Consider the following 10,595-nt stretch of genomic DNA (forward strand, 5'->3'; position numbering starts at 1 on the left):
TACCATATTACTGGCAGTACTGCGCAGGTAACACGCGTTACCGCGGACCAGAAACCTAATTGAATACCCCCATTGAGGGAAAAGTTGGTATTATATTTCTTAGAACTATTTAAACTGTCCCAAACCATGTAATATACCTAGGATGTAGTCTGCATTCTACCATTTAATCACCTTGGCTGAGAAGCAATGTTCCAGTGGTCTCCATGCCAGTTAGGACATCATTTTCCAGGTTCTGCTATAGGATCTTGACATAGGTCTGGACTTATCAGGAAGTAGCATGGTTGTTCTTTTTTTAACTGAAGAACTTATGCAGACCATGCTGTGTGGCCAAAGAGGGAGAATTGCTTTTTACTTTAATTTGTCCTCCGTTTTAGAAATATATAAACATCCTAGGCTGAATTGTCACCTCAATCAGAGAAGAGATATCCACCACCATTGTGTTGCTGTCCCCATATCATAAATAAAAAAATATTTCATTCAGAATTACCTGTTGTTGTTGCCGCCATCAGACAAATTTGCTGTAGTCCCCACTTTTTCAAGATTTCCTTGAATGTGTGATTGCTCAATGCCAATTATCTTTAATGCAATGCGTAATTGCTTAGAAAATTTGCTTTTATATTGCAGGGGTTAGCTAGGAAATTTGTTGATACAGTACACTGGTGGGCCTATCAGTTGCAGTAAAAGGTTCTACCTCCTTATCATGAGATGTGTACCAACATAAAGATTACTTTATGCCCCTAGGTTGTCAAAATTAACTCGTACATGACAAATCTGCAAAGGTCTCTTGCAAACGCATAGTTTTGAAAATTGTCCTCATTTCTCATTCAATAAGTCGACAGTTTGCTCCTGCTGACCTTGAGATGGGTAGTGACAATCTATCCCATTGTACTGGCATCTCTGGTAATATGGACACATTGCTAATGAGCCCATGGTTAGTGTATTGCCTGTTGCCCATCATTGTAGCTCTGGTCTCACCTCACTTATTAGTGAAATTAACTGTTGCAGCTCTTCTATATTCCTCTCCTGCATGCAAGAAAACAGGCTTGTGGACACCAAATATGGAATCTTGCCACATCTATGGTTACGGACATTAACTCTAGCATTCTAAACACATCTCAGCAGCGAGTCTATGATTTGTTTACAGGACTACCAATTTCTTGAACATGTGTCTTGTCTCTGGTGTTTCATAAAGGCTCTGCCTTGTAACGCATCTATGCGCACGAGTTTAGATCCTGGGACAGATAATTTTTGCCTCTTAACACTAGCAAGACCAGAAGTGTGGATTGTAGCTTGCAGATATCAATGTTGTCTAAATAAGGCTAGAGCAAAACTCCTTCGGGTCTTAAATTTACAATCACTTATCAGGACTTGTGAAATGTCCTCAGGGAAGTTAACAGACCAAAAGTAAGGCACTTGAACGGAAAACGATACACAATTGCAAACCTCAGTAACTTATAATAAACTCCCAACCAATTACAAAAAGGAGAGGAAGTACTATACTATTTTTAACCAAACTTTAATCCCAAAGAAAGTCAGTTAATAGATCTTGCACAATCGAAAAAAATGCAACTGTACACTTAATGTTATGTAGCCTTTTCCTGCTGTAACGTTCCTAGAAACAATAGAGACAAAGTGCAAAAAAATAAAATAAAAAAAGTGAGAGCACAATATTTACATCTTACCATTGAGTAGCAGACGTAAACTGCTAATATATATTCAGATCTTAGTATTGTCTGTATATGGGAAATATTTAGCAGAGGTAAGAAAATACAAGGTCTTCGCGCAAACAGCCCATCAACACAAAACATAAGTTTAACTATAAAAGGACACTAACTTGTTTATATAGTACATACCATGGCAATGTGTACTACCAATCAGCTACAAATTATGTACCCCATATATTTTAGTAGTTGGTTTGTATACACTAGTCACTTCACTAGAGGGGAAAGGGGGGGGGGTTTGAGCTTTATATAAAAAAAAAAAATTCTCCCAGTAGCATCAAATTTTAAGTTTCAGAACGGAATTGCTATGCGGCTTAATGGACAACGGAAGTATTAAGAGATGCATTACAGGGCAATAGGTCCTCTCCAAAAGATAGCTATACATATCACAGCACATGCAATAACATTTCTGTGTTTCACAGCAAGGATCAGTTACCAGTATTCACAAAAAAAAAACAAAAAAAAAACAATCTGAATAAAACTGTAGATTTGTAGCAGAAAAACCCACTGCATCCTCCACTGTGCCAATGTTTTCACATAAATGATTAAAGCTCAAAAGCCCTTCTAGGGTTTGACCATGACCAAATCAATAAAAAAAGAAATAAAGGTTAATAAAGTATAAAGTTAGCAGTGTTTTTATTTGCCAGTTCATCTGTACGGAACTATAACAGAACATTTTCCATCACTTCTTACAAGACACAATACAAGGAGAACACCTAATAAAAAAAGATTTTAAAAAGCATGTCAAAACAAAAACAAAAAAAATTGCTTTCCAATGTCATCTGTACACTGTTGAAGACAGCCATTCTATTTTCTTTCGTTTGACCTGGAACGACTGGAAGAGAAAATGACAAATTAAAAAATTTGCTTCACACCAGAAGACAGGATGCATTCAGTCTAGAACAAAACACAAGAGCCCCATAACAGTAAAAGCTTAATATCTTCTTGCTCTAGATGTCATTTTTTCTCCAAATAAAAGTGTCCAGATTAAAAAAATAAGTTTGTTTTAATATTAGGAAAACCAAATACCTTCTTGATCTAGAAAATGAACGAGATGGTTTATGATTCCTCTCCCTGGACAGAGATCTCTCTCTCCGACGATCTCTAGAAAGGGACCTGAAGACAATGGGTAGAAATTAAATGTAATTTCTCTAATAGAGGACAGAAACAAATACCAAATACATGCACTTAAACAGTAAGGCAATTCTTACAACCGAAAGCCTCTAATTCCCAGCATTCCGACACCAAAAAGTGGCTTTTGTTAAAATTTAAACCAACGTTTAAAATGTCACCAAAAAGGAAGACCACTTTTAAACCAGAACCACTTGCAACTGGTTCCCATGCAACTTCAATGTAATTGAAATAAGTAGAATTATTCAGTGATTATCAGAGAATTCCAAGCAGCAAATAGCTAGACTGATAGATAAGTAGCCTTTATTCAACCAAATGGTCTAAATTTCTGAATATAAGAAAAAAACCAAAACAAATCAATCCGCTATGTTTTACATACTCCATTCACAAACAGAATAGAATGTGACTGAAACAGCATGTTCCTCAAAACATTAGGGGTTAAACTTTGACCAATGCTGAAGGGTAGGGATAACCAAGGGACATCTTTCAATCCCACCAAAGATTAGAATGTTAACCTTCATCAGTCCATAAGCTAACCCAGAGACAGCATTTTGTCAAATGCAATACAAAAAGAACCTTACCTACTACGGCTACGTGAAAAGCTCCTTCTCCTTGGTGATCTAATGCAAAAGAAACAAAAAACAAAAAGGAATTTCAGCCTTTACTGCAGACCACTCAGGGATTATCCCTTATCTGCTCAATGAAGGACCCAAGTAATTTATACCTACGTAAGATATAAACCATCGCTACCACCTAGAAGGATCGGGAAGAGAGACTGGAAAAGAATATTGAAAGCAGGAATTCACTTCTGCTACAGTGCCCCTACTCGGCAGCCTGACAGCTGTGGACTGTCTACCCTGAACACCACTTGTGAACCCAGACTGGCTTCAAGAAATCAAAATCATGCAAACCAGGGGGCCAAAGCAAACAAAAAATATATATATGTAAATTTAGGAAACTAAAATTAATACAAAATTTAGCTCGTCTGATTTGGTGAGGGAAACAATTTCCTTTAGTAAATTATTAAATAGTCCCGTAATTTGTAAGCTACATTTAATGATGGGTTAGTATATATATATCCCAAACATTTAAAGATGACAGATTAGTTTAGGAAATGAGCCAGAATAGGCATACATAAACCTGTTCTGTACAGCTCATAAATGGCCCAGGCTCACACAAAAAGATTTCTCTATCACCCATAAGTTTCTAAGATTTCAAGCAATGCCATTTACCTTTGAGTTTATGCACAGCCCAGCCTTAGATTGATTAAAATAGAAAAAATAAATAAATGACCTCATAAAAGCTGCTTAAAGTCTTACTTAAACCAGCAGAAAACTCTGTATAAGCAGGAGAAAACTTACTAGTTTTTGGGGTTTCAACAAGCTAGAAATGGTGAGGATGCCGGACAGGTGGCCAAGTAGAATTTGTTGAAAAGGTTTTGCCAGGTGTTGCGTTGAATTTAGATGGTTTGCGAAGGGGGATGTTGTGGTTTTTCCTGCTTTTTTTGCTTAGCCGTAGGCTGGCGCTGCAGTTGTTGTGAAGACATTTGACAAAGTTAACAGCCGTGCAGATTGGCCGGGAATGTGTGGGCTCTGAAGGTGGGCTGCTGCCGAGTTTTGGTTAAGGTTGGAGAGGAGGAAGGCTGAGTGGACAGCATGCTCGGGAACCAAAGGGCGGTGCAACCTGACGACTGGCCATGCCTGGGTCATGTGATACGACACCAGCCAAGCTGAATGGGGCGCGCTGGTCACATGACGCTGATAAGGCTAGTTGACTAATGTAGACCCAGAGGGTGGTGAGAAGAGACATGATGGTGACTCTGTAACGGGTTTCATTTTTATTAGATGGACCAAAGGCACACAAAAGAAATAAATACAAACAAAAAAAAAACAAACAAAAACAAGCCATCAGTATAACCATCTATGTTCTAAATTCCTTGATGGGGTACAAGGAATGGAGTCAGTGCATTGTGAGCAGCAAAACTCAATATTATCTTTCAACTATTCAGTGGAATAAAGACTATTTGAAAAATATATGTAATTAAACTAAAAATGAGTAAGCATGGGAACCGTTAGTGGGCCCGGACAGACATAATAAAAGCTGCACACAAATATTGTCAATTTAAAAAGCAAAAACATGACGTCTAATAAGTCATCTCTTAGGTTATATTAAACAATATCCAATTAACAAAGTTGTAACAGAAGTGTGCTGCTTTTACTAATGTCCCACTCACTAATTGGTGTACATCTGCTGAGAATATAATCAGGCAATGCTAGAATTTCACTTGAGTTCCTTAGGTTTACAGATTAAGCAGAAGACCAAAAGTGTACTTAAAAACCAGGTGGAAATAAGGGAACTATGGGGGGAAAAAAGTAAATGTGGATAAACAATTACAGCCCTGGAGTATTTTGGCAACAATTACACATGGCAAAAACATGTAGTAAAGTGTTGATAAAATTGCTGCTGTGATCGGCAGATGTTACATTCTGACGCTGGGAGGAAAAAAAATATGACTTGGGGCCTGCTTATTTATTCAATACATACATAACACTGCCATTACTATGGTGAGGCTTCTGTCATCATGTACATAAATATCTTTTCTATGACAAGTGCCTTACAGTGAATAAAATGCAAAGGGCAATGGTGGTTGCAATAGCATACCTAATGTATGCAGTACATCCTAAATATATAGAATATTGAAATGAATCTTGTTTTATACAACTATCCTTTAAATGAAGTGATGGGACAAAGAAACACTAAACTAGTGAACAAACAATACTTAGTTGCAGACTAAATAACACCAATTAATTTCATCATACCTGCGTCTAGGTGGAGGACTCCTTCTACGGTAATCATCCCTAGGTCGCCTGTTCCAAGATGGTGGAGGTCCACGATTCCTACTTCGTTTCTCACCATTAGATAATTCTACTCTAACCCGACACCCGCACATAGTTCTGAAAACAAAATATATATGTATTAAACATAAAAAAAATATAACTTAATGTACACAAGTTCTTTAATTGATTTAATATCCTACATTAAACTGCTGTCAAATATGTAAATAGTAGCTATATCAAGTCTAATAATTAACATCTAATATACTCATAAAATGAGTAAAACACTTAGGGGCAGATTCCATTGGCCGTGTTACTGTATAAACGAGACCTGCGCCGTATTACCGACGTTGCGGTAATAGTGCTCGCAATTACAGTAATTTCACAGACAGCTTTTTGGTTGCAGCGCTGGCTTGAAATTATCATATTAATGGTATTAACATTAACGCAGTGCAGTGTTAGTTGCGGCTGAATTTAATCTGCCCCTTAGACTAAGTTCAAGTGTCAAATTGCAGATAAATAAAAAGAATAAAGTCTTTAAATTTCATAACGAATCCCATCTAGTTTTTGTAAGGCAATTCCAACTACAAGTTAAAGGAATAAAAATTGTGACCATTGAATGCTTGTCCCTGAATAAACATGAACCATTTACAATACGCAATAGCTGAAATGAGAAACTGGGCCAATTTGGGGAAAAACAAACTACAAATTACCTTCCATCTAATTCTCTAACAGCATCTGCTGCATCTCTAGGATCTTCAAATTCAACAAATGCAAAGCCGGGGGGATTCCTGGCAACCCATACACTACGTAGAGGTCCGTAGTAGCCAAAAGCCCGTTCCAATTCTGTCTTGTTGCCATTGTTACCAAGGTTTCCAACATAGACTTTGCAGTCCAGAGGACACGAGTCTCGATGCATGGCTGCAAAACAAGATAGATACTTTAATTATATTGCATGCATTGTTTGACAAGCAGAGGAACTAAAGATAGCATACTCAAAAGAAAGTCAACAAAACAAATTAAGTATCTCCTGCAAGAAAAAGTTCCAGGAGACACTTGATTCTAGAAAAGAAAAATGAATGCAGATTTACCAATATTCACAAGAACAAAAGTGGGCACAGGCCACCCTCCGTCCCGTTGTACTGTGTAATTTGTCTTGCTAAGCATCACATGTTCTCCCAATAATATGATATGCATTTTGTTCTACTCCCCATTGTACGGCGCTGTGGACCTTTGGGTCACTATATAGATTTTTATAATCTCAATTCTCTTTGAACACCAGAGGTAGTGAGTGGCCCTAAGTGAACAGACTTGTTTTCAAATATTGGTTCAGCTCACAAACATGCTGTCTTTGTGTTTAAAGAAAGCCCTAAAAATTATAATTTGGATCCATGGCTGAATCAACCATAATGTTAAAAGGGAAAATAAATATCTTTTGACAGCAATGAAGAGTAATATGACCAGAGCATTCAGTGTCCATCTGGTGACAGATCGGATGCAACCAAAATAATTAGATCACCTGTCCTGACATCATCCAGTTTAGCTTCTAACATTTTATACTATGTGGCTTGAGATTATGGAATCATACCATTATGCAACTGCATCCAACAATGCAATCAGGTTGCTCAGGCACATGCTTAGTATATACACACATACTAGACTCATAGTAACAGCATTCAAATAATAAATGTTCACTTATGTTAAGGAGAAATTACTAGATGACAATGTAACCATAAACACTACACATGAAAGTAAATGGAGAGAAAAAAAAATCAGTTAAGCAGCTGCATGGCAGAAAATCAGCATTGCTATATCAGGTTACAATGGGGTTAAACAAAGGCATACTGATCATGATTGATACAAAGGGAAGGTTTTTTTTTACAACACTGAAAATATAGGATGATCCTCCACACTACAAAGAGAAATTCAGGAGCAGCCCGAAATTCACAAAAATGCTAATATATATATATATATATATATACATACATATACACACACACACATACACACACACACACACACATACAATAACTGAAATGAAGTTGATACTTATACGATGAAAAGTAAATTATGAATGAAAGGTGGTATGATATACCATCATATACCAGCCCAAGCGGTATATGGTGGTATCATACCACATTTCATTCATAATTTACTTTTCATCGTATAAGTATCAACTTCATTTCACTTACAGTGTATTATATATTGCATATATAACATACATTAGGTGCAGAAAACCTTAGTATATGTGCGCACATATGCTCAATTGAAAAGCACGAGTACAATACAAATAAAACTCAATACATGTAAATACGCAAACTAAATTACTTATAAGAGGATAAGATAATTGTATTTATGGGCGAGTATTAACTGCTTGCACCATTACGATTGATCAGAGACCATACTATTGCTCAGAAGCCATTACACATGTCCTTTCCCGCTCCGGTAAAGAGACAAAATGGCGGCGTCTTTGTCTCATGATTAGACCCGCAGTAAAGTTTAAAACAGAAATCCTGCGTTAAGTAATATCTCAGCCGTAAAGAACCCAGTACTAAACCACTTCACACACTAAAAAGCGCCGAGTAATTACCGCTTTCAAAGGGGGCACGGGATCCGAAGCTCGTTCGCGACTCCAGTCTGGATATCCTCTTCCTCTCCTCACCAGGAACAAAATGGCTCAGAAGCTGCTGGGCGGTGCTACCTCCTACAAACTATAGGCAACGTGACTTTCGATCAACCAATCACAACAGTGTTAAGAGAACGTATCACTGCAGACACGCCCATAACGGCATCACAAATAGGGACACGTGAGGACGATTCTGCCATGTTTGTTTTGGGTACACTATTTCGTTCGGGGCGATGAATAAAACAATGGAATCTGGAGCGCGTTTACATTGTGAATATGATTAGAATTTGCAATCAATATGAATGCAGTAATCATTGAAACAAATAGTATCCTATAATAGACACCAAAGCATGGTGATTCCTTTACGTTTATCTGAACGTATAAAGGGTGTGGAGAGGAAAGGGTGTAAACATCGTGTTTAGCATAAGTACTGCATACTGCTGGTAGGATGATTTGTGGAGTACATGCAGTCAACGCCATGTTTCTATCCTGCTTGTACAGAGATTGCAGAGGCCCCTGCTCTGTCCCATCCCCCATACCAAAACGACAGCTTTACTATACAACAATGGCCAAACAATGGCTGCAAGACATTCATCAGTAGTCTGTGTTCATGTTGTGGGTAACTAGTATAACCTATTATCCCTACTGACAAATCACCATCAAAAACATAAGGAATAACTATGTTATTACATACTAGTAAAATATTGCACTCATCAACTGATTTTTGTGTACCCCATATTCTACATATGGAATGATTCTGGATATTCTGTTATCTTGGGCAGGGTACACACTGGAGCATTTTCGTTCAATAATCGGGCAAAACAGCTGACATACGATCGGTCGGAAGTCGGGTTAGTGTGTATAGTGACACAATGGTCGAAAGTCATTCCAAAGTGTCGATTGTCGGCTCATTTCATCATCGTCATCACCATTTATTTATATAGCGCCACTGATTCCACAGCACTGTACAACAAACTCATTCACATCAGTCCCTGCCCCCTTGGAGCTTACAGTCTAAATTCCCTAATATTCACACAGACACAGACAGAGAGACTAGGGTCAATTTTGATAGCAGCCTATTAACCTACTAGTATGTTTTTGGAGTGTGGGAAGAAACCAGAACACCCGAAGGTATCCCACGCAAACACGGGGAGAGCATACAAACTCCACACAGATAAGGCCATGGTTAGGAATTGAACACATGACTCCAGCACTGTGAGGCAGAAGTGCTAACCACTTAGCCACCGTGCTGCCCATTGGTTGATTGTACTGTTTAATATTTTCCGACAAATCCACCTTCCGATCACTATAGAAATCCGGCAAACCTCAAACACATAACCTGTCTCCCCTCTCTTCCAAAGTCCTTTAAATGTGCCCTTTGGAATGCACGCTCTGTTTGTAACAAACTTACATCCGTACATGATCTCTTCCTCTCAAACAACCTCAACCTTCTAGCAATAACAGAAACATGGCTCACGCATTCAGACACTGCCTCACCTGCAGCCCTTTCACATGGTGGTCTCCATTTCCCCCACAACCCCAGACCAGGAGGCAGACAAGGAGGGGGGTTGGACTACTTCTCTCCCCACAGTGCACATTCACAGTTCTACCAAGTGTCCCATCACTCACGTTCACATATTTTGAAGTACATGCTGTTAGGATTTTTAACCCATTCTCTATGCGTGTTGCTGTCATCTATCGCCCCCCTGGTCCACACCAACAATTTCTTGAACACTTCTCTGCATGGCTCCCTCACTTCTTATCTACTGATATCCCCACCATCATCATGGGTGATTTCAACATCCCTATTTCTAATCCACGTTTCAATGCTGCTTCCAAACTACTCTCTTTAACCTCCTCACTTGACCTCTCCCAGTGGATTGAATCCGCTACTCATCAGTATGGCCACTGTCTTGATCTTGTTTTCTCTAGACTATGCTCAGTTTCTCATTTCCTTAACACTTCTTTCCCCCTCTCGGATCATCACCTTATTAGCTACTCGCTCACCCCCAGTTCTTTACCCTCCCTAGTGTCAAACTCTTCCAAGCCTCCTCACAACTGCAGGAATTTCAACTCTATTGATTTTCAACAGTTTTCCACCTCTCTCCAACACCTTCTCTCCCAAATTTCTACAATCTGCTCCCCTGATTGGGCAGTACCCCATTTTCATCAAACCCTAGCAACTGCCCTGGATCAAGTGGCTCCAGCGACACTACATACTTCGCGTAGAATTCGTTGCCAACCGTGGCACACAACAGTAACACGAACTCTACAAAAACTTTC

The 10,595-nt window shown here is 38.7% G+C and overlaps 1 protein-coding gene across 3 annotated transcripts; it reads right to left on the bottom strand.

The window, feature by feature from the left end:
- Window positions 1-2,333: 2,333 nt before the first annotated feature.
- Window positions 2,334-8,382, bottom strand: SRSF3 (serine and arginine rich splicing factor 3). 3 transcript variants are annotated; one of them, XM_075196349.1, is made up of 6 exons: window positions 8,277-8,382; window positions 6,400-6,607; window positions 5,672-5,806; window positions 3,434-3,472; window positions 2,751-2,837; window positions 2,334-2,556 (listed from the first exon to the last, which is right to left on the bottom strand). In XM_075196349.1, exons 2-6 carry the CDS (start codon window positions 6,603-6,605, stop codon window positions 2,529-2,531), a joined length of 495 nt encoding a protein of 164 aa, XP_075052450.1. In that variant the 5' UTR covers window positions 6,606-6,607; window positions 8,277-8,382; the 3' UTR covers window positions 2,334-2,528. The 3 variants fall into 3 exon arrangements, 2 of the variants coding, with proteins under 2 accessions (XP_075052450.1, XP_075052451.1); XR_012688159.1 differs by lacking the exon at window positions 2,334-2,556 and adding an exon at window positions 4,214-4,671 and having other exon boundaries at window positions 2,780-2,837; XM_075196350.1 differs by lacking the exon at window positions 3,434-3,472.
- Window positions 8,383-10,595: the final 2,213 nt, after the last annotated feature.

Source organism: Mixophyes fleayi, chromosome 2 (assembly GCF_038048845.1).
Source record: "Mixophyes fleayi isolate aMixFle1 chromosome 2, aMixFle1.hap1, whole genome shotgun sequence".
Taxonomy (NCBI): Eukaryota; Metazoa; Chordata; class Amphibia; order Anura; family Limnodynastidae; genus Mixophyes; species Mixophyes fleayi.

What these genes read in the sequence shown, in the direction of transcription:
- SRSF3 (XM_075196349.1), bottom strand. Translation starts at nt 6,605, where the DNA reads ATGCATCGAGACTCGTGTCCTCTGGACTGCAAAGTCTATGTTGGAAAC. An exon ending in GTTAGAGAATTAGATGGAAG is followed by an intron (nt 5,807 to 6,399) that starts GTAATTTGTAGT and finishes TTTTGTTTTCAG; the next exon opens with AACTATGTGCGGGTGTCGGG. An exon ending in TTTTCACGTAGCCGTAGTAG is followed by an intron (nt 2,838 to 3,433) that starts GTAAGGTTCTTT and finishes CATTGTCTTCAG; the next exon opens with GTCCCTTTCTAGAGATCGTC.